The 25,396-nt window shown below is 41.3% G+C and overlaps 1 protein-coding gene across 3 annotated transcripts in view; it reads left to right on the plus strand.

The window, feature by feature from the left end:
- The window catches only part of SC5D (sterol-C5-desaturase), a 158,072-nt gene that overhangs the window by 82,496 nt on the left and 50,180 nt on the right, over positions 1-25,396 (plus strand). For all 3 annotated transcript variants that reach the window (XM_044081037.1, XM_044081035.1, XM_044081036.1), the window contains exon 3: positions 9,755-9,887. In XM_044081037.1, the coding sequence (XP_043936972.1) occupies positions 9,755-9,887 (133 nt within the window). The remainder of the gene's footprint in view (positions 1-9,754; positions 9,888-25,396) is intronic.

The raw sequence follows: 25,396 nt of genomic DNA on the forward strand, positions 1-25,396 counted from the left end.
ATGCTGCTGGATCCATCACCCCTTGCTGGTATGTTGACTTTTTCTCACACGGTCAGGTCCAGAGCCGCTTTGCAGGCACCAGCTTCCACTGAGACAGCTCCAATAACCAAAGCCAGGCTTAGACCGATGACAACACCGCCAGTTAAACTAACCTTATATAAGGCTATCGACCCGTCCAGACCCAAGCCTAAAACTACCCCCAAACAGGTCCCTCCCCAAGGAACCAGCCACCGACCTATGACAAGTCAGCCTGCCCTTCAGCCGCAGCAACTACTCAGAATGGCAGAAGACTTGATGACTCTTATTAGGGCAAGCCAGCCCCACCCTGCACCCTAGCCAAAAGAAAAAGGGTTACCTCCCCTGAGGTCCTCTCCAACCAGGAATCAGAAGGATTTGTTCTTGAGGAGTCGGACATGGAAGACCAGTCTTTGACAGCATTTGAGGTCTCTGATGCTGATGACCCCATTCTGTCTGCCTCCCCTCCTGAGGACCTCTCTTTTGTTGAAACCTTAAAACTCTCTCAGAGAACACTTTCAGTGAGAGGCTCAAGATTACCCTCAGTCTAAGAAGAGACTGAGAGAGTTTCTTGACTTGCCTAAACATAAGGCTCTGGCCATTCATCCTATCCTGGATGTAGTAGAGGATGTTTTTTTATAATCTGCCCTTTCTCCAGATTCTCTACCCCCAGCTCCCAGGAAACCAGATAGATATTACAGGGTGCAAGACACCCACAAGTATCTTTTTAAAAACCCTACTGCAGACCCAGAAGTTGTTACTCAGGGCCCTAAGGGGGCTAGGGCAAGCTCATCTCAGAATCCCATTCCTAAGATGGCAGAGCTTTAGACAGAATGGGGAAAAAAGGTATACACCTCAGCCACTTTAGCTGTAAGAGCCCTGAATTGTCACTTCTATATGCTGAAATTCCAGCAAAATGTCCTCTGACTAATAAAACAGAAGTAATCTTCCATTCCTGACAATACTAATACTAGAGAATTAACTGACCTCGGTGAGTCCAGCGCTCAGGTAGCCAAACACTCCTTGCATTGTGGTTTTGATACCTTAGAAGCTTCTAGCAGGGGTGCAGTTACAGGCTCGGTGATCAGAAGATATGCTTGGCTAAGGGAGCAACCTTTGCCTGACCAGGTAAAATCCAAACTGTTAGATGACCCTTTTGATAAGGACCAGTTGTTTGGACCTAAAGTGGAAGAGGTCATTAAGAAAATGGAGGACAAGGCCAAATCCATGCAAACTGTCAAGGACTTCTTACAGGTGTAGCCACCCAGGTTCAGCAGAAACTTCCCCACTAAACAGTGGTCCTTTCCTTCACAGACAAAACCAGTCCAGAGAAAGGGATGCAGGGACAGAGCCCCTAGACACCAGTCTCACAGCCAACAAAGACCCTGGCAGTGGTCCACTGCTGCTCCTAGACAAGGGAGTTCTAAACCCACTCCCTTATCCAAGGACCCCCAATGACTCCCCACCCCCCACCCCGCCCCTCATGCCACCAGACAGGCTAGGAAGAAGACTTTCCCTCTTCATAGAAAACTGGCAGGCCATCACCTCAGATCTATGGATCCTAAAAATTATTACCAGTGGGTACAGATTCTATTTCAAAGAAAAGCCAAAAAGGTCAGGTTGCCCAGAAGTCCCTGTAAATCAGAGGACAGAAGCTATTTGTCAGATCTGAAAACTTTATGCCCAGGGTGCAGTAGAACCTGTACCAAAGGAACAGGCCAGAAAAAGATTTTATTCAAGACTGTTCCTGGTCCCCAGAAAAAAGGGCACCTGGCACCCTATCCTAGACCACTCCACCCTGAATCTGTCCCTCCTGGATTCCAAAATTCAAAATGCTGACTCTTCAAAAACTACTACCTATGTTGCTACCACAAGCTTGGTTAGTGACCCTAGATCCGAAGGATGCCTATCTGCATATCCCTATCAGGCAGTCCTGCAGGAGTTGCCTAAAATTCAGAGAAGGGACCCAACAGTTTCAGTTCGCTGCTCTGCCCTTTGGCTTATCCACTGCTTCCAGAGTCTTTACCTAGTGCCTGGATCCAGTCATTGCATTTTGCAGACAGGGATAAATGTGTATGCCCTTCTATCTCAACAATTGCCTAATCCAGGCAGAAACCAAGGAAAGACTCCTGCAGGACCTCTCTTTTGTGCAGACACTACTAACCTGTCTGGGATTCACCATTAACCGGGAGAAGTCCCATCTACAACCTACATGAAGATTAACCTTCTTGAGCACCCTTCTGGACATCTCAGCACAAAAGGCCTACCTCCCCCCAGAGAAGCAGGCCTTCCTACAGTCTTACTTCACACAGCTGGCACACAAAACCCACTTCACTGCCAGAAAAATCCTGCAAGACCTGGGATACATGGCCTCCTGCATCCTGCTGGTACCCTTTTCCAGACTGCATATGAGAAAATTACAGTGGCACCTAAGGAACTTCTGGTGCCAACACTCGCTATCCCTGGGACACCAGCTCCCTGACTCCTTGTTTAAGAAAGGACCTCCTATGGTGGGCAGAGGCTTGCACTCTGAACAAGGGCCTACCCTTTGTCCTTTAGCCACATGACCAAACCATAACCACAGATGTGTCGGACGCAGCCTGGGGAGCTCACACAGGAACCCTGCGAACTCGGGCCTTTTGGGAACAGGCGGTTCAGGGTCTCCATATCAACCTGAAAGAAATGCACAGGGCAATACTAACCTTCCAAGAACACCTGTCACCAGGAGTACTCTTAATCAAGACAGACAACACTACTGTCATGTGGTACATCAACAAGCAGGGGGACACGCAGTCTTACCCACTGTATCTCTTAGCTGTGAAAATCTGGCAGTCTGCCTCAAATCTGGGACTGCATCTTATAGCACAATACATTCCAGGGACACAAAACACCTTGGTGGATCAATTAAGCAGAAACTTCCTGGACCCCCACGAGTGGCAGTTGCACAGGGAAACCTTCCTCAAAAATCAGTCATATCTGGGGGAAAACGGACATAGACCTTTTTGCAAGCTACCAGAACCACCAACTGACAAAATTCTGCTCAAGAGAGTTTCATCCAGAAACTTAGAGGGTGGATGCCCTCTCCTTCCACTGGGGCAACCTGTTTGTGTATGCTTTCCCCCCACTGCCTCTGATACCCAGGGTGACTGCCTCTGATACCCAGGGTGTTTCTCAAGATCAGAGAGGAAGGACCAAGGGCTATCCTCATTGCCCCAGCCTGGCCAAGGCAGCACTGGTACCCCATGCTTCTCAGTCTGAGCATACACCCTCCCATCCTTCTACCCCCCCCCACAACAAACTTTCTCACACAACAGAGAGGGAAGCTAGTGCAACCAGGCCTTGCCAGACTCAAGTTAGCTGCATGGCTGATTCCACAAAGGCAGATGATACTTCAGCCCTCAGCAAACAATTGTTTGACATTATTAAGGAGGCCCGTAGACCCAGCACCAGAAAATCATATTCCGCAAAATGGAAAAGATTCACCTGCTGGTGCAACAGCAGATGTGCATATAGCACCCACGCCCGGCTACTAGAAAAGGGCCTGTCTTACTCTTCTATCAAGACTCATCCTTCAGCTGTCTCAGCTTATTTCAGGCAGAGCAGCCCTTGTTTTCTCAACACATCTTAAAAGAGTTCCTCAGAGGTGTTGCTCACATCAGACCACCTAGAAGGCCACCTGTGCCAGCTTGGGATCTGAACTTTGTCTTTGACTTTACCCCCTTTTGAGCCAGCATCCTCAGCAGATCTGAAGTTTCTTTCTTGGAAAACTGCTTTCTTGTTGGCCATCACTTCTGCCAGGGGGGTATCTGAGCTCTAGGCCCTTAGGGCCACTGAGCCCTTCATCATTTTCCACACAGACAGGGTCTCTCTCGGAACCAATCCCTACTTTATGCCTAAGGTGGTCTCCAATGTAACTCTCAACCAGGCCATACACCTATCTACTTTCTTTCCTAAATCTAACAATAAAGGGAAAATAATTCTGCATATCCTAGATGTACACAGGCAATTGAGATTTTACCTGGACAGGACCAAATCAGTTAGGAAATCTAACCAGCTACTGGTTTCATTCACCCCTGTGGCAGAGGGGAAACCCATTACAAAGCAGACCATTTCCAAATGGATCTCTCATTGCATACATTTCTGTTATGCCTTCCATGGAAAGAGTCCTCCAAAACCCATTAGATCTCATTCCATGAGAGCAGCCTCTACCTCCATGGCCTTCCTGAGAGGGGTCCCTACCAAGGATATTCTGGAGGCTGCTACATGGACATCCATCCATCTTTCACCAGGCACTACCAACTGGCTGCATTCTTTGAAACCAGGGCAGGCTTTGCATCTGGAGTCCTGCATGGCATGCTAGCATCCCCATAACCTGTTTAGCATGCCTCCAGCCATTTCCTCAGCTTTGGGAATCTTCCCACAAGTGATGACTGCAACAATGAAACATGAAGAACATAGTACAGTTGTGTACACTTACCGTAAATGTAGATGTATGAGCGTATTCACTGTTGCAGTCCTGTTTCCCTCCCACCTTCCCCTTTCTCTTTCCTTATTTCTATATCTTCTTAGGGGCTCCTACCTATTGGAGGCAAGAAAAACTGATGTAATGGCATTGGCTGCCACACTTTATAACCCTGACTATCTGACGTCAGCCACAGTCTGTGGACAGCCGACACAGGAGGAAATCCTTTACTCTGGTATTCAGGCCGGCCGAGGGCTACCCAGCAGGGATAATCCACAAGTGATGACTGTAGCAGCGAATACACTCTTAACATCTACATTTATGGCAAGTGTACACAACTGTACTTTCCCACTGGAGGGATTGTGTGTCAGAGAGGGATTTGACAAAGATTCCCACTTTGCAGTAATCTGCAAACTAAGTAAGCCATAGGTCTTGGATTTTTGCCTGTAGACAGAGAGGGAAATACTAAACAAAAATGATCTCAGTCTCTGTGGGACACCATTAGTCAGCATAATTTCTGATGTTCCTGCCACCGCCCTGTAGATTTTGTCTTTTATCTAATTAGGTATCCACCTTACCACATTGGGGGGGGGGGGGGGGGGTTTGTTTGTTTATCCGGAAAGTCCAAATGGGTAGAAGCCCATTTTCAGCAGAGGCCGGAGGAGAAAAGCTCCAAGTTATTACAAAACATTTTAAGAACATCAATTTTACAGTCTGCATTTTTTCAAGTATTTTGGTGAGAGGAGAAAAGACTGTTTATCGGTCTACAGTTATTAATGTCTGTTGAATTTCTTCCTTTTGTGAAGAGGGACAATGTATTACTTTTACCGGAGAGAGAGAGGCAACATGGGATTCCTAGATTGACCCATTTATAAAGATTGCGACAGGAGAGGCAATGCTATTGGCTACTATTTTTAGGTACTCGCTTGGAAGGTCAACAGCTGAAGCACAGTTTAAGAATAGTTTTATGTAGGATGTTGGCACAGGTTTGAATATGAAAGTTATTGTGGTGATATGTGGCTGTAGGGCAGGTTTGGGATTAGATGTTGAAGAATCCTTGGTTAGAGATGCTATACTATCTGTAAAATAAAAGTTGATCTATACTGCTGGTTCAAGGGCGAGTTATTGGAAGAAGGGTTTGGGTTGAATTTTTGGCCAGGATGTAACATATTTGGTTAGTTAATAAGTCTAGCATGGGGGATGGTGTCAAATGCTATGATGAAATTAAAATAGGTTGTGTGTATAGTATGACCTCTGTCAACAGCTTATTTTACCTTTTCAAAGAACTTTACCAGGTTCATCAGACAGGTTCTGCCTTTTACAAAAATGAATAGTTGTGGATCTAGCCTGATTGCCTGTGTTAATCAAGTCTGTTTATAATGTATTCCATGTCTTTTCATGAGACTTGTCAAGCTGATGGGCCTGTAGTTTTTGGGGTTGGAAGTAGGGCCACCTTTATGAAATGGCATCACCAGTGCTGTATGCCATACTCCGGATAAATTACTTGTGGAGAGTTTCTGCCACTGCATGTTTAGTACTGTTAGCAAACAGCTCACTATGTTATCTGGTCCCATGGAGGAAATGTTCTTAGTCAAGTTCATTATTGATGATGAGGGGAGTTAAGGGACATTGGTATCATAGAGCTTTGGATAGATGTATCAGGAGTTATATTTGCACTAAATTTATTTGCTAGTATATTAGCTGTGTCCACACGGTTTGAGTAAGTTTTGCCATCTAGTATGAATTATGTATATTGACTGGTGTTCCTTAGGCATTTAACATAATTAAAGAAGGATTTGTAATTGTCCTTGGCTTCAATCAATTGCTCCTCAGTAACCTGTAGTGAAACCTTGCCCACATACATGATAGTGGGATATATACATGTAAGAAATTGCCTAGTGTGCATTTAGATTGCAGATGTCTGGTGGCAGGCTTACACACTTGAATAAAGCATGACTAGCCCACTTGCTATTTATTTTAAAATCTTTATGCTCAACATACACAAGGTGCAAGATGGGCATTGTGCACATCGAAAAGCAGGTATAGGAATTTCTGGGAATGTTGCAGATTGTCGCCACAATACGAGCATCAGTTGGATATTTGAAAAGCATGAAAACATTTTGTTGACTTTTAGCCTATAAGGCAGCCTTGTTTGTGGAAGTCTTAGGCAACTTTGCATGCATTTGTAGTGTACACATTTTTGAAAAAAAAAAGTGTGTGTTAAATTTATTGTATTACACATACTTATTGTACAGGAAGTCTTGTGCAGGTGTATTTTGTAGAGGAGGATTTTTTGTGCTGTGGGACTACTAGACATCTACTGTCTCTAACAGATAATGCTGTTGTCTCTGTATTCACCATTCATGTGTGTGTGTGTGTGTGTGTGTATGTATATATATATATATATATATATATATATATATATATATATATATATATATATATACACACACACACACACACACACACACACACACACACACACACGGATTTGTATCACTTCACTGAAAGACCATTTCACTGAGACCAAATCACCTAAAACTCATTTCACTGACAAGTAGTACGCCTAAGGCAAGTCAAAGGTATATGTCCTTTTACCCACTGTAGTGCGATCCTGGTGTTAGTATATATAGTTAGGTTTTACCAAATAATGTAAAACAAATCTAGACAATAGAAAGCCAAATTAAGAGGGGGGCTATGCCCCCCACACCACCCAGTATGGGGGGCTTTGCCCCCACAGTCCCCCTAACTATATATGCTAACACCAGGATCGCACTACAGTGGGGAAAAGGTCATATAACTTTGACTTGCCTTCGAGTACTACTTGTCAATAAAATGAGTTTTAGGTCAAATGAACTTTCAGTAAATGAACTTTAGATGATTTGGTCTCAGTGAAATGGGCGTCAATGAAATGGTCTTTCAGTGAAGTGATACGAACCCATATATATATATATATATATATATATATATATATATATATATATATATACACACACACACACACACACACACACACACACACACACACACACACACACACACACACACACACACGAGGTTGGCACAATTGTTAAGGTGTTTGCCTTACAGACACAAGGTACAGGGTTTGATTCTCACAGGGGTTAATTGGCTAGGCTTAAAATGGCCCACAAGGGCAGTTAGCCTAGTACTAATCTATGAACCTATGAATCTATATACATATCATACAGATTATTTATATATATATATATATAGATTTTATTTATATATATATATATATATATATATATATATATATATATATATATATATATATATATATATATATATATATATATATATATATATATATATATACATACATACATACAGATTATATATAAATACATACACACACACACATATATATCTGCACATATGTGTATGTAATATATATATTTCTGTGGTAAATAAGAGTAAATGCTTAGAATTGTGAACACCCTAAACATGTTTCAGCCCGTTTGCTGCTTTCTGTGTTAAAATTGTGTTTCAGCAAGATCAAGGAATTTGCCTTTACCCCACTGCTGTGTATTCATTGAGTTGGTTTTCAGTCATTTTAGTTTCTGTCTGAAATTCATTCTTGTTCGCTGTTTTCAGTGTTTGATATTAGATTATATAATTTATATGTGTATGCATGTATGTGTGTGTGTGTGTCTTACACACACACAGTGTTATTGTCTCTTAATTTCTTTAATCTTCCTATGCCTATGCTTGGTAGTATGTGTTATAATCTTGAAGGGGGGGGGGTGCTGTTACCATGCTCCTTGAATTGAATATGTCATTATTGTTGGCAAATTTGAGGCTTTGCAAGAGGTTTCCTATGTGCATAGGTGTAAATAAGTTTGTTTTCCTATGTGCATTTTAACATATTTGCATTATTTTTCCAAGATCAGTGTATTGCTTTCTATATATAAATGTTACATGGACATTATAGAGCACAAACACACTGTGGTGCACTTCACTGTCACATAGTGCACAATTAAAACTTGTTGTATACCACTTATTGTTGCATGATTCACAGTCTCTAAGTGTGACTGCTGCATATGTACCATTGTTTGTGTGCACGTATGCACCAAGGCACTACTGAATCAAATTTGTATGAGATTCTGTTTTGTGTGCATGAATCCCGCTGTCTTTTAATCTTGTCTGACTACTGCACTAAAAGATGTATTTATGTTAATATTTAAAATATAGTGCTCTTCATAGTTTGTTTGCAACTTCGTATTTTAATTGTAATATTAGATACTTAATAAGAATATCAAGTGTTTTATTTAAAAATATTTTGTTTATTGGGCTTTTGAAAACAATGTATTTAATTTTAGTCATGTCTTTTTTTATATATATTAGCTGAAGAACAGGGTGCAGCAGTTAGCATTGCCACCTCACAGCAAGATGCTCTCTAGTTTTATCTTCAGCTGGGGTGCCTTCTGTGCGGAGTCTGCATGTCCTCCCTGTGGTCGCGTCGGTTTCCTCCAGGTGCTCCGGTTTCCTCCCACATCCAAAAGACATGCTTTAGGTGGATTGGACACTCTGAATTGGCCCTCGGCATGAGTGTGTGCCTTCTGTGGAAGGTTGGGCGCCAGGCTGGCAACTCAACACTGTAAAACTCTACTGCCAATCATGAGCGGACAGGTGATCTGCTGTGGTGACCCCTAACCGAGAAAAGCCAAAAGAAGAAGAAGAAAAAGAAGTTGAAGAACAGTATATTCCACTTCATCATAGTGTATAGCTCATTATTAACTTATCAGTTTATGTTAAACCGGCTTGAATATAAGAAGGATGTATAGTTTGCTTCCTGAAAGAGTATACAGCTTTCATACTTTTAAGTGAATTTCGACCACATTTTAAGAAGTCTTGAAATATGTTTCATTAATTAGCTAGTACTGATGAAGTACAAGGGTTATGAGGTTTTGTTCTTTTCTGATAGCTGGCAATTAAGAATATGGTAAAGTATTTTACGAAACTTTATACAGAGTCTGTCAGTGTAGCACAGGCTTTTAAAGGGTTTGGGTGAATGAGTGTCATCTTAAACTCTAATCCCTTGGTCTCTACTTCATACTTTTTGACTCTGAGCAAGCCAGTTAGCCAGACTAGGGCTCCTGAGTTATCCCTGAGAGGGGTACTTGTGCATTGCATGAGTTATCATTGTAATAAATGGATTAAAAATAAAACCTATAATTTTCTGAATTAATTGTTGGACTGTTTCATTTTAGAGAATGTGAGGAAATAATCAGCATGTTTTTTTTCCTTCTATTTCAGAATCAGGTGCGTCGTGAGATAAAGTATACCTTGTCATCTATGCCGTGGATCAGTATTCCAACAGTTATGCTTTTCTTTGCAGAGGTGCAAGGCTACAGCAGACTGTATGACAACATAGACAGTTCACCATATGGTAATAAGACAGAATAATTGTGCCCTGTTTCCAGCTAAATTTATTGCTAGCACTTAAAATTAAAATTAACCTGATCTGTCGGTGACCAGAATGCAAAGCAACTGTCTTACTCTGCAATTTATTTTGTTTCATCTACTTGTGAAAAAGCAAGTTACATCCATTCATATGAAAAAAATGTTTTTTTTGTCATACTGTGGTTAGTGTTGCAAGTTCTGAAGGATTTGGGGAGTTATTTGTTTTGGCGCATAATCAATGATACAGCAGATGGCTTCTGGGTGGAAACTGGATCTGTATATATGTTGCTGTGAACTTTCATATGATGGTTCTGAAGGTAGTCCTCTGGGACTAGTGTTTATATAACTGCAGAATTTGTGAGATTATCTAAGCATAGGACCGTCATGTCACGAAGTTTAGTAAATGGTCCTTTCATTTTAAGATTCATAGTTAGTTAGTAGTGTTGCAGTCCAGGGGACCATTGAGGAACCTAGCTCAAGTTTCCAATTGCCCAAAGCACTGTCTGGTTAAGTGACTTGCTCAGGATGACACAGTAGGCAAATGGGGGGCTAAGGATATCAAACCCTGTACGACAGGATCAACAGCTTAAAGCCCTAATGCTCTACACCAACTGCCAGACTAATGTAACTTTGAATGTCCTTATTGTTGTAGTTGTAGGCTGCAGTAAATTATTTCAAACATCCTGTCCCCCGCCCGCTCATTCTCTGTTTATGTCTGCCCACCACACACACACACAGATTCACAAAGTTCATTGTATCATTTTTCATATATATACCTACACAGACATTTCTCAGTTTCATGCCAGTTGCATTTTTGACACTTTTTTGAAGCAGGCATAAAAGTTTTGTAGTAGTATTAAAGCAGCAGAAGGGTGAGAGAGGAAATAAATATATAAATAATAAAACCGATTTAAATCAAATGAATAATGGGAATCCCTAACCTTGTTAGGCAAGGAAGCATCTTTTCAACCTGTAAGCACAAGAGTGCTGAATAAAGGCAAAAATAATGGGGGGCAAAATCTGAGACATATTTTAAATATTGCTCATGTAAACAAATGTGTTAAATAGTGGGTTTTGTGTTAGCATTCATGAAGTCTGAAACTCAAATGTCTGTCATTATTTCATTACTTCAGTCCTCAGTGATTTGCCGGAAAACCACAAATTTTATGTGGAATGGATAAAAAATAAGAGGCATCTACAATACACAACTGTTTATTTGTGATGCAAATTTAGTAATCAGGATAATAAAACAAATTAAATACAATTTATGAAAGTAACCCCCCCCCCAAAAAAAAAGCTCAAACGTAAGTACATTAGCTGATCATGAAAAGGTAGCAAAAGTGGTGAAAAAAATAGCCCCCTGATGAATGTGAAAGTATAATATAAAATAAACGAAAATAGCAATGTCACTGGCACAGTAGGCTGTGGGTTCTACTCTCACACCAGGTAGATAGTGCTGACACTGCAGTGCAGCATAAAGGGTTGCTGCACTACTCAGTGTGCTGTACTTCGGATAAGACATTAAACTGAGGCCCCATCTGCTTAAGTTGGTGATAGTTCAGGTGGGTGTAAAAGATCCTATGGCATCTATCGTTTAATTTATCCTGGTCTACGGTCAATTTTGTGTTGAAAACTGGTGCTGATCTATTTCATGTTGGTGGAATTGGACTTTTTGTTAAATATTCTAAGTGCTTTGTGGTGAGAGAACCTGGTTTCTACTGCCTGCATCTATCAAAAAGAGTGAACAAAATTCCCTGATGCCCTTGTCAAATGTCTCCTAGTAGTTTAAGTACCACCTCAAGTCTCCCACAAAAAGAGGCTACTAGCCTAGTGGGACTAACCTGGTCAACAAAATGATAAAAATAAACCCAATAAGAAGAGAATGAAGCAGCACAAGAAGGGAAAGAAAGTGACATATGCGTATGGAGAAAACCATCAGTTCCCATAGGCACAGAAAATCACACTAAACTAAGATATACTTTTAAACAGCAAGTACACACAAGTAGAGCACTGCATAAATGCAAATGCATGTTAAAATAGTAATAAACCATGCATAAAAGTTACTTGAGAATGCAAATCCAAATAAATAATTGTTACGATCATACCAGCAGCCAAGCTAACTTAAGAAAATCATATGGGAAACATTATTGTTTACATATGTTGTGTCTAGATTTTTGGTGTTGCCACCAAACTCATCTGAAAATGTTAATTGTTTGCTACCTGGAAAACTGCATAATATGCATTTGAAGTACTATGTTGGTTGTGTTCAAGCTTCCTCATGTCAATTCCCAATTTGTTGCCAGGCTAGACAGCAACTGTTAGTATTTGAGGCACAGTAGATGTAGAATGCGAGAAAAAGCTTCTTAAGATCAAGTAAAGCAGATTTTTGCCTTACATGTTCAATATACATCATTTCTCGCACTTAAAACAAAAAAAGCAACAGATATCAAAAGATAAATAATTAATACAATTAAAAATATATTAAAAATACTTAAAAGTAATCTGTTTTTCTGCACTTAATAAGAAAGAAAGAAAGAAAGAAAATAAATCAGTATCAAGTATGGCAGTTTAGTGCAAATGATCAAACTTCATCCTATAACCCAGAGTTTCATTCCCTCAACTTCCATTTACCTACTGTGTAACTGTTAAGCCAGGGATCTCAAACTCATGGCCGTCAGGCCTCAAGTAGCCTTCATACTAGCCTACAACACTGCATTTGGTTCTGTTCATGAGAGTGTGGTTCTCGGCCAAGAGTTTAATTCTTCATGCATACCTCCTAGTTATTTAAGTCTAATGCCCCTGCTATAAGCCAAGTTACTTAACCTGGTGTTGCTCCGTGTCACACCTAAAGTTAGAGACTTGTACCCAAGAAAGAAATAGCAAATCGTTAAAGCTAAATCAATGTAGCATTTAACATTTTCACATTATTATTATTTTTGTTTGAAAATAAAATATACTTTTATCTTTTATCATTTCCAGTGTTTGAAATGTCTCACAATCAGCTGCTATATATTTAATTGTTGTAGATTACAATAAGCTGGCCAAAGCCGTCTTTAAAGATGAAGACAGTCAGTCTGCAGTGTATTCCCCCCAACCCCCTCAGAGTAAGGAAATAAGAAATCCTTTCCATCTGGAGGTATTTTTTCTGTGGTACTGCTTTAATCAGTGCAAGTAAGCACATCACTGGCATCTGGATTTTGTTTCCCACTGATGTTTTGGATGTTGAAGCCCTTATCCGTGGTATCACTCTTTGTGGCTCCAGCATATTTTTATCCAGCACCACTCTTGTGGAGACCTGCTGTGTCTCAGATTCCTATACTGTCAGTGTTTGCTCTTTTGTTCCCAGTTTCTTTGACATCAGTTCTGTGTGTCCCACTTCTGCTGTATAAATTCCCGTTTTGTGAGTCTAAGGAGTATGTGGTCAGCATAATATTTTACTTTATTTCCTTGTTGCTGGCTCTTCTGATGTCATTGTTCTTGATGTAAATGATTATGTTTTATGTCTGATGCTCCACGAGTCCTCTGTAGCCTCACCTATCCAAACCTTCTGCAAAACTGATCCTTTAGTTTTTCAGTTCATAGTGCCTTGTCCTAGGAACGTTTTTGCCAAGTCGAAACATGCTGAGTCTCCTTTACTTGCACTGGGAGAAGATCTGGATGCAAAAAGGTGCGTCACCTCTCTTCATGCTTAGCTATCTAAAGGTTTTTGCATATCTTCAGTTGATGTGACAGAAGAGTTGTTGACCAGCAGACTCCATATCCTTTCTTCAAAGAAGGTCACAGAAAGTCTGCAGATTCACCTACTGGTCCTTCTGGGTAATAACTTCATCGGTACACATCCTGAAGGATATCACCAAGTTGACCGGGAGAACATGGCCACAATGGCCCTAGTTCCTAAAAACGGATAATTTGACTTCCAGATTCCTCAGCAAGTGTTGCATTTGGCAGACATTTAATCCACGCACAGTGGTTAATACAGCAGCCCTAAATGTTCCAGTTCCATAGAGCCCAGTTGTCCATTATCCATAGATGGAGCTCTGTGCAGTGGATAAATTTTGGAAGTTCATGTTTGTCGGTTATGTTTTTTTTATGTGCTGTGCTACTTTATGCACATGGGGTATTTCCAGATGGATTTTGCAGAAGAAATACACCAGGCATTAGAAGGGTTGTCATGTATCTTTGAAAATGAAGTTAGGCCTCATTGTCTAGCAGCAGTAACAGGAGACTGCTAGAAACAAACAGTTTTGACCACTGAAACTTCCACAGCAGCAATAGGCAAGTAAGAGTCTTCAGTGTTCTCCTTAAGGCCATGGCTACTCTGTTGATGGCAAAATTCCTGAGACCTTGCATAACTTTTCCACTATTAAAGGACCTGTGTGCCCCTTTTCCATTCACATAAGAGCTTGGTAAAACATTACTAAGGAAGGGTGGGTCAGAGAAATCATATCCAGTGAGTACTTAATCTCCTTTGTTACTTTTCCCCAACTCCCTTCATTACTCTTACCAGCTGTTCCATCTCATCAGAAACAGGTGACAAGAAGGACATTTTAAGCTTCCTGCTAAAGGAAGTCATTCAGAAGGTCTCAGCCAACCAGAAAGACTTATGGTATTTCATGTTCTTTTTGGTGACCTAGAAAACAAAAACCTCAAGCTATTGCAGAATTCCAGTGTTGTATATTCCTTCGTCCGTAAAGACGCCTATCAGGTGGGCGTGGTACAGTCTTTCCTCCTCTGTTTGTCAGAAGACAACTGGATGTGCTGTTTGGACCTCCGTGATGCCTGCCTCCACTTCAAGATTCAAAAAGTCCAGGAAGTGATTGTGCTTCCAGGTCAAAGCCTGTCATAGTTCAGGACTCTAGCTTTTGATCTAAATTTTCATAGGAATTGTAAGAAATACAAGGCTGTTTGACCAGAGGCCATATGTGCCTTGCCATTAACTACTCTTAAGCTCTACCAATGAGAGCCAGGCATGTAAATCCTGGAGAATGTTGTTAAGGGCACCTCTAAGATGCTCCAGGGCTGTTTGTCAGCTGCATATCCTTAGTAGTATATCATCAGAAACTGCAGTGTGCCAAAATCTTCCACTGTGTAGACAACTTACTCTTCACTTCATCTTTGTGGATCTGGTACACAACAGAGAGTCTATGCTGAAATTATTTAATTTCTTTGGTATCACAGTGAACCTCACTCTGGTTTATCCTCTTGACCTTTATAGGCTGCTGTTTCACTATTACCTTTTTTCTAGGTTTTCTTGCCATGGAACAGTTACTTTCTTTGTAGCAAGTGGTAGCATTCATTTGTTTGACTTACTGTGTTTCAGTACAGCCATGTTGCAAAGTCATAAGCCTTATGGTCATTTTACTTTTCATGATATCCTATCCCAGACTTTACATGACAGAATTTCATCAAACATTTTGCATCCATTCCAGTTACTTTAGAATTTTGACTCTGTCCCTCCGTACCAGAACATCCAAGACTTGCCATTCACATCTTTAGTGGTGTTGGATCCCATGTTTCTACTAGCTGCAAACCAAGTAAATTAGCAGACTGCTCCGGAAGGCATTTCAGGGTGCTTGGTCACCTCTGGTCTCATCTGCACATAGTCATATTGGAGACTAGATTTTTTTCTGATGATGATAAAACCCTGCTTCAGGAGGTAGTGAGACAACATGCTTAATTATTGGTGGAGAAGGAATTTGATCTTAATTATCTTAAGGACACAATCATACTCAACATAAGAGATGGACAGTGAGTTATCAAGTCTTATCTTTTCATTTCCAGTCATATTCCACTGAAGGCTGACCATACTTTGATGCCCTTTTGATGGCTTATGAGTATTCCCCGTGATCTTTACTAACCGGAAAAACTTTATTTTTGTAGTAAGTCAATATGTGATTTATTTGCTTCTTCAAGGAACAGGTGTTCCTTGTTATTTATTTTTTTTATTATTTTTAATATACCGATTCCTCCTTTGGGAGCATCAAGCCAATTGCTCTTTGCTCCAGAGACTGCCTCTTGGGCTCCTTTGTTTTTTTTTTCTGTATTTCCTCTGATGAGAAGGCTCTTGAAAAATCCAGACTTCTCAGATATACCACTGCTTCATCCACATCTACTGAAAGGAGCCATTTATCTGAAAAATTTCATGGTACTGCTATCCTACCCATCAGGCAAATCCACCCTGATCTCTTTTCCTTAAAGTTGACAGTTCCATTAATAAGCACCAGTCATGCTTTTTCTGATGGTGGTTACCGTCATTTCCTCTCCTCCTTTTATTAAGCTTGTTAGGATAGTTGGACACTTTTTTTTAGTTGGACACTTTTTTTTCATCCAGATATCAAGCATGGGCTTAGACCCATTTTCATCCATTTTCCTTATTGTTCTCTCTCTCTTGCCTGTCTGAAATTTTAGAGTTTCCTTCTTACCTTTGCATCAAAGGTCATTTGGCACCTGCCTCTTAATTTTCATTAGGAACTGACTGTTGTTTTGCCTCTGTTAAGGTCTGCAAGGCTTTCTTGTGGATCATTTTTCACCCTTGGCCTCCTATCCTAGATCCTGTTGTACCTTTAGGCATTTATTTCATGGTAGGAAATTCACTTCTTCCTTGTTTTGAGCGAGCTACCTCTACAGAGCAGAAGTACCTCACTTGAGCAGCCTTGTTTTAGTGGTAGTTTCTTTTACTAAAATAATTGTAAACTTACTTGCTCTTTCTGTCAGGTCTCATGTTTATGCTACACAAAGCTAAGGAGGGACATGCAACAAACCCTTTTATTCCAAAGTTTGCTATATATCTGTGTTAGATATGTTAACCTGCCTGATTTCTTTCCTTCTTAGTTATTTTAACATAGCAGAATATGTTCTCTCTCTCTCTTTTTTTGCATGTTCAATGAAAACAGATTCTTTGTGGCTAGAACCAGTACTTTTCACAGGGATAGCTGTTGGTTTGTTTATTTTTTCCCCTTTGCTAACTGCATATTGGATGAAAATATTTGTAAACTCTCCCTTTCCAGGTGGCTAGCCATCTGGATTGAACTTTAGCATGGAAATTCTGGGGGGGGGGGGGGGATTCATTGCTCTGTTTTTGTCTGTTTAGATTTGTAGGGATGCAATTTGGGATATGCAGAAGTTTGTGTTGGTTTCTCAGAGACGTTTCTCAATTATCTTTAATGGTTTAGTGCAAGTGTTTAAAATAAAGACAATGGAGGAAAAGTTAGATAATTCTCTGGAAGTTGGGTGCTCAAATGGCTGTATGGTGGAAGTGTCCAACAAAAGATGTGAGCAGAGATGGAGATTGGGCAATTGTGCAAAGAAATGAACAGAAGCTGAGAGTGATGAAAGCTTCAGTATCCTTCCAGAGGAGTTGCAGCAGTTGAAAAGTTAAGTCAGATTTATTGTGGTGGCAAGAATATTTGGAAGCCATCGAAAGTTGTGATTATGTAAGAATTACTGTCCTGCTGGAGGGAGTGGAGTGGAGAAAACCATTTGTGGCTGAAGGGAATTGGATTTCAAGCTTTTGCAGCATGCTCAAATAGATGACGGTTTAGATACACAGATGAACAGAGCAAAATGGATGGAGAAGTGTATTGAGTCAGAGTAGGTCAAGACAGTGCATCCCACTAACCTGAAAATAAAATGGTGATGTGTTGTTTACTGGGTGAGAACTGAGGCTGAAGCAAAGTGCCTATATGTCAAAATATTAAAGGGGAGACAGGAGAGATGTATGGTGGAGGGAAGACAAGGTTATTAATTTGAAATTGGAAGAAGATCAATAGGTAGAAGTGACTATTCAGTATGTACAAACAAAGGGGGGGCTTGTATTGTCTGTGAAGAGAAGGGTGGAGAGTGCACCTGCCAGTAGTGGAACACACCCTAATGAGAGAGAAGATATTCTTGTGACTTATGGTGGATCCACACTAAGGGAAAAAGAGGACCCTAAAGATAGAATTAGGAGCAGATGTCTATTGAAGGATGCCAAGACTTGGAGACTGGTGTCGGGAGATGTGGAAGTTTTTCTCCTGAGTCAGAGCAGTAGGTCTCAGAAAATTTTCTTGTAAAACAGATAGATATACTTGCTGCTTGAAAACAGAGAGCATCTGATAAGGTTGATAATAAAGCGAGTGTGATGCAAAGTAGTCTGGCAAGAAGAAAATAGACAAAATTGCCACTACAGTTCAAACTGTTTAAATATGGTGTTAATGGAACTGAACTTCACTTATGTGCCATTTAATTTTCCTCCATTTTGTATTTTTTCCTTATTTCCTGTTATTTGAGTGATGTGGAGTTGGTTTGAGGTAATAATGATGCAAAACAAGGACTGAGCTGCTCACCTAGTTGACAGTTGGGTATGGAAAGGAGCGAGTTTGAGATGTCACTGTGTAGGAGGAGGAATTTGGATATTTCTTCACAAGTCATTATGGATGTTATTTTATAGGTGGTCAGAATGTGATAATTCAAAACAGAGTTAAGACTTTCCATTTTATATATAAGGTTGTTCTACAAATGCTGCTAGAGTGAGAAGAATGGACGTTGACATGTTTAAGGCAACCAAAGGGCAATATTGATGTAAAAAAGATGAAAAATTATCCAAGATTGGAGTTGCGTCCTTTTTACCAGTAGGACTAAGCAGGCAGGGCTTAGTTCAATTCAGGAAATTTCCAAGGCTTGTAAGCCCAAAGATGTGCTGCTAATGCTAATGACATGTCTGAAGAATGGTTCATTCAAAATCGCTGCTTTTTTTCTGCTTTTGCTGCTTGTGAAAATCTTGAGATGCCAAGATGAAACGGGCTGCCTCTGAACAAGTGGCTGCCACCTCAAGTAAGAAGCTGTGTATAGTTGCTTTGCCTCTTGTTCCACATAGTAAATTGCACCTATTTTAGTTGAAATCCACTTTTGATGTAGAGGGCTTGCCTCCTTGCAAAATCCCTTTTTTGCATTTCTCATATTTCTTTAAGGGTTTCCTTTAGTTTGACAATGTGTTTTTGATGTTTTCCATTTTGAGATATCTGTGTTCAGTCAAGTCAGATTTGAGCACCTAAAATAGGTCCTTTTCCACTTCCCTGTTGATCTATCTGTCTGTAAGGACTCTAGACCTAGTCCCAGCAGTATGTTAGCAGTAGCTTTTGAACAACATCAGAGAACCCATAGACTACATTTTGTAGGACTAAACCCTAATTGTAGATTATGATAAAATGCAGTGCAGTAGTTGAGGTCCCAAGTTGCCTACTGTCTGGGGTGAGTTGAGTGCCTTCTCTCCCAGAATTTTTTTATTTATTTATTTTTTATTGCTTAAGTACCCAGGTTTTCCTTTCCTGACTTTAGCTGCATTCCAGTCCCTATTCACCCAGCACTTAAACCATTGGTGCTAAGACTGATATTGATATCTTTGTTGGGGTTCACTGTACTCTTGGTCTTGACTTTGCAGGCCTTGACCTCAACCTTCTTGAGATTGTCCATGCCATTGTTGTTAAGTTACTGACCCTGAATATTTTTGTGGCTGATGGAACCTTCCACATTGATGTTGTGTGTTTACTTCTCAGGGTCAGTGATGGTGTTAGGCCAGAAGATTCTGGAGATGGCCTTTTAAAGATGGACATAGCGACCTTTAACTTTGGATACCGATGGCAGTCAAATCATTAGCATTTAGCTAGAGACCTTTGCTGTCCTCAGCATCTCAATTTCTTGTTGTTTGGTGGGGCAGAAGCCTGATTTGGTCCCAGCTTCAACCATGAAGGCCTCCATGCAGGCTTCCCCTCACCCTCAGCTTGGACCACAGCTTGTCACTGCCTTGGAATTTTGGTCACCTGAATTGACAGCTGTCCACCCCCCCCCCCATCCCAGTGCAGGATGTTTGGATTTGGTGATCCAACTCATTTAGCATCTCATCTTGCAGTTCCTGCACCTCAGGCTCCTCCCCTGTATGGTGAACAGCGAAAGGGAAGTGCAAAAAGAAGCACATGGTCTTACCCATTGAGTACCCCACCCTACATGTAAATGAAGATGAAGAGATGAAGTCCCCTACTTTCCATAGAGGATTTTAAAGTTGATAATCTCCTCAAAAAAAAAATGGGCAAAGACAGGACTGGACCTCAACTCTCCCACTGTGTCAAAACTTAACCCAGAAGAGGGCGTCCACTCTTCCTAAGTCAAGTTTTGGGTGGTTCCCCCACCAGATAATAATAGCCAAGTTGGTGTCAGTAAAGAAGCCAGATGTGGTGAACCCAGTTCCATAGAGGCTAGACTGGATCTTCCATCCACTGAAGGACTGTGCAGGACTTGATCAACCCTGAAGTGGATTACATAGTGACTGCAACTGCCTTAAAGAAGGCTCCCACTCCACACAGCCATGCAGTCCACCTGCTAGGCAGTCATGTGCCTTGGTCTACGTGAGAAAGTGAGTTGGTCCTGTACATTCACCTGGAGGGAAGTAAACTCTTTGTCTGTTATTATAATATTCCAGAGCGAACTGACACTGGAGGCATGTAAGAATCTGTAAGGGTTTATTTTTTAGACCCCAGGCAGACATCTAAAAATTTTTCTTTGGGTAAATAGCAAATGCTGAAGGTGTGGTGAAAAAGAGAAGTAACTGGGAGTACGTTTTTGGGGGTGTAATGAAATGGCAGATTTTGAACCTTTCTTAAAGAGTACTATGTCAGAAATATTGGGGGAGCAAATGGTTGTAACTAAGGAAGTGATTTTGAGCTGGTATGCAGGATGTGAATTGCCAGGGCATAATAAGGCCTTATTAAGTTTAATGATACTGGCTGCAAAAAAAGTAATTACTAGAAAATGGAAATCCAAATCTCAACCAGCTGTGATTGAAGAATTGAATATTGTTAGCGATAAAATATACATAGAAATTAATGGAATATTTAGAAACAACACATGCAGTGCAATGTTCATAAGGAGGGTTGAGGTTTAAGACGAGGCAGAAAATGAGCTATTTATGTAATGTTGGGGTGAATAACTGTTGTAAAGAAAGACACCATATATACATTATAATGCATGAAAAAATAATATATTTGATTTTCTTTTATGTTAATATATGTTTGCCTAATGTCTTATGTGATAATTTTATAGAGGTGTTAAAGAATCTGGAAGTGTTGCCTGATGAAAAATAAAAGAAGAAACTGCTCTCTCAGATGTTGACCTCGTGGTCCGCATCAAACCTGTCTGTGTACCTTGTATGTAATGTGACACTTAAGCTGGACCCATCTTGATGAAATTTGCTCAGGATATGAAGGCCAGCTTTCTAAACCCCCATTTGATGATAACCTTCTCTTTGGTCTGGCAGTAAAAGCTAACAGAGTTTCAAAAGCAGGAAAAGGAGAGGAAAGTAGGCAAGACCCTCATTGCTGTTGGGGGGGTCAAGTTCCAGCAACCTTGGCATACCCTTTTTTGGATGTAGTGGAGCCGAAGACCATGCCATTTGTTTTTTTAGATGTAGCCAGTAGTATTTTGATAACAGAAATTGTGGAAGAAGCCATGGCAAATTCCAGAATAGTCATCTTTCTAAAGGAGGGCAGTCTCAATAGAACAAGCAAACATAACATCATTCTGCAAAGGGAGCTCAATCTGATCCCTTAGGATTTACCAAGGTGTTCCATTCTGGAGACAGTTGGGGGCCATTTCCTCTTTTTGTCCTCATAAATTTCCATCACTACAGGGCAAGTGAATAAAAGAGGGTTACATCAAGAGGTTGTTCTATTCCCTACTTATCCCGACTAAGACCACAGTGTAAGAATATGCTCAACAAAATATTAAGGTTGAAAGTAATTCTGTTACAAATCTGTAACATAAATAAGGTATAAAATTAAAGCTTACTTAAATGTAGAAGTAGTTTAGTGCCTTTTTTAGGCAAGGCTCAAATTCTAAACCTACCACCCTAGAACACAAAAAAGGAAAAAAACTAAGGGTAATGCTGCTCAATGCCAGAAGTCTAAATCTCAAAATGCACGCACTCGAGGCCCTTCTCAGTATGGAGAACATCGATGTCTGTGCTGTGACAGAAACCTGGTTCAAGGCTCCTGAGAGCACCCCAGCGCTATCAGGTTTTACCTCATATCATGCGTTCCGGCCCCAAAATCCGGACAATACCAAGAAAGGAGGGGGGGGTATCCATATTCATCAAGGACACCCACACCTCAAGACTGGTGGCAACGCACGATGCATCGGAGACCATCCAGGTGCAATTAACCATAGGCAAGACTGCTCTGCAAATTGTAGCATGTTACAGGCCACCCTCACAAACTCAGGAACCTCACATGGCCTTCCTGAAAACACTAGAGGGGATAAATGTATCACCAAACACCATCATACTAGGTGACTTCAATTACCCTAATATAGACTGGGAACACTACTCAAGCCCAAACACCCTAGCCCAAAAGTTCCTGGAATTCATAAACTCAAATGCCATGGAACAACTAGTCACCATCCCCACAAGAGGAGATAACATACTTGATCTCATCATCACGAACATGGGAGCACAATGTTCAACACCGGAGGTGTACCCCTCACTGGTGAGATCAGACCACAAACTAATCTCGCTGCAGGTCCTCATCCCACCCCCACCCGAAACAAAAGACCACAGTAAAGAACTTCTCAAAAGCCGACTTCACACTTCTAAAGACTAGTGTGGTCTCCTTTAAGGCCCCCGAGCCGGCGGAAAACAGTACTCAAGCCGCTGAATCACTTACAAATGCCTTCTACCAGCACCTGCAGGACTGCATGGATAAGGCAATCCCAAGCAAAACAAAGACTCTTTGTACCAAAGGCAAGCGTCCAGTCTGGTGGACCCCAGCCATAAACAAACTCTACAACAAAAGGAGGAAGCTACTACAAGATAGAGCAAAATCCTTAAAAGGTAAGACACCCTTGATCACTATAAGTAAAAAACTAAAAGCTCTCATAAAATCATCCAAAGCAAATTTCGAGAGAAAAATAGCTAAAGACTCAAAAGACAATCATAAGGCCTTCTTTAGCTATGTTAGAAACCTGGGAGGAAACTCCCAGATATGCTCAGAGCTAGTTCAAAATGATGTGAAGATTACTGATCCTACAGACATTGCCAACATACTGGCTGACAGGTTCAGTGCAAACTTCTCCCCTCCCCAAAAGGAGAGATATCTATACCAAACGATTGCAGCCCCCAAACATCTCCAGCGCCCAAGTGAGAACTGCTCTCTCCAAAGCAAAAACACAGCATCCATGGGACCTGATGGTGTCCCCGGCTGTGTGCTCCATGAACTCAATGAGGAATTAAACCCACAGCTAGGACAGCTGTTTAATCAAAGTCTTACCTCTGGATACGCACTCCAGGAGTGGCGCACTGCAACTGTGGTACCACTTCACAAAGGCGGTGCCTCCACCGACCCTGGAAATTACCGCCCATTAGCTTGACAAGCCTTATCTGCAAAGCCATGGAGAGGATCATAATGGACCTCATAAATAAAGACATAGGGAATTTGCAGACTTTGGATCCAACCCAGTTTGGCTTTGTCAAAGGCAGATCATGCCTTTTAAACTTGGTTGACTTTTTCAAACAGTCACCAAAGCCATTGATGAGGGAAAGGCAGTCCATACAGCCTACCTCGATCTGGCTAAGGCCTTTGATACAATACCCCACTCGGGTATCATTGAAAAACTCATCAGCTTAAATGTCAACCCATACATCACAAGATGGGTTGCAAACTGGCTGAGTGACAGAACCCACAGGGTCAGAGTTGCTGGCGCCATGTCAGACTCAAAGCCTGTCACAAGTGGTGTCCCACAGGGCTCAGTCCTGGGCCCACTCTTGTTTGGCATCTACTTTTCCAAGTACAAGCAAACACAGGAGGGTTATGGCTGACAAAGTTTGCAGATGACTGCAAACTGGCCATAGTAGAAAACACATCTGATACAGATATCCTTCAGAAGGGTCTCACAGAAATGGATAACTGGTGCCAGAGCCACGCCTAAAGTTAAATGCCAAAAATGCATAGTCATACCCTTCGGGAAAAACAAGGTTACCCCTAGCTACCAAATAGGTGGCAATCCACTGAGCACAGAAGAAGTTATCAGGACCTGGGGACCCAGGTTGATAGTAGTCTGTCATTCGACACCCATGTAGCTAAAGTAGTTAGGAAGACCTTCTACATTGCCCACCTTATCATGAAGGGATTCTCATCTAGATCAAGGGAGGTCATAGTCTCCCTTTACTCATCACTCATCAGGCCAATGATTGAGTACAATGCCCCATTCGGAATGTATCTGACCCGACACTTGCAGCAGCTGGAGAGGCCACAAAAGTTCCTCACCAAAAGGATAAAGGGTCTCAAAATCTGTCCTATGCTGCCCGACTGAAAGAACTCCAGCTCTATTCAGTCGCCACGCTTGCTCAGAGGTGACCTTTGCCTAACATACAAGGCCATGTCAAACCCAGATTTGATGAATATGCTTCACCTCAAAAAATCTAGATCCATCAGAGCCACAAGGGCGGGAGACTTAAACCTTGACACGGCTATTAATAGGACGTGCTGGAGGGATAGATTGATCACCCAAAGACTCCCTATGCTGTGGAACAAAATCCCGGTACATGTGAGGCAGAGTACCTTGCTGGCCTTGTTCAAGAGAAATCTTGACCAATGGATGGGAGATCACAGATATACCCCAGGGATAACCTCAGTGTCACTGCTCGACAGAGGCACAGCAAAATAATGGGTATAGTTCCCCATACTAAAGGGGTGGCGTAAGCCACAAAACGATGGGCTAGGCTTGTAAATGCCCTCGGGCAGATAGCCTAGTATGAACCTATGAACCTATGATCAGCATCCATACTAAATTACTGTGGCTTGAAAAATAAGGAACTTAATGGACATGTTTTCATACAGACTTGACAAGAATGTAAAAAAAGCAGGAACCTGCTTCTGTAAAGAATGGACAACAGGAAAACAATTTGTGCATGTTTCTATCATATGACATTGTTATGCAAGGAAGTTTGACTGATTAAGTCAGCATTTGCACAAGATGGTTCCTTAAAAAAGGCAAATCCCAAGAAGGAAAGACATTCCTGATCAGTATCAGTAAGAAACTAAGGTCCCTCATAAAATCATCCAAGGCTAACTTCGAAAGAAAAATAGCCAAGGATTCGAAAGATATCGCAAAGCCTTCTGTAGCTATGTCAAGAATCTAAGGGGCAACTCACATATATGCTGAGAGCTAGTGCAAAATAGCACAAAATATACTGAACCTACTGATATTGCCAACATCCTGGCAGATGGATTCAGTGCAAACTTCACCTCCCTCTCACCTTCAAAAGGGCCCACAACAATACCGGAGAAGTGTAGTGTCACAGAAATCACAGAAGCACAGGTGAAAACAGCCCTTTCAAAAGCCAAAAACACAGCATCAATGGGGCCAGATGGTGTGCCAGGCTGCGTCTTGCATGAACTACAGAACAAACTAACCCCCCACCTAAACATGCTGTTCAACCTCAGCCTCTCCACAGGCTACATGCCCATAGAA

Source organism: Protopterus annectens, chromosome 8.part0 (assembly GCF_019279795.1).
Source record: "Protopterus annectens isolate FY-2018-M chromosome 8.part0, PAN1.0, whole genome shotgun sequence".
NCBI lineage: Eukaryota > Metazoa > Chordata > Ceratodontiformes > Protopteridae > Protopterus > Protopterus annectens.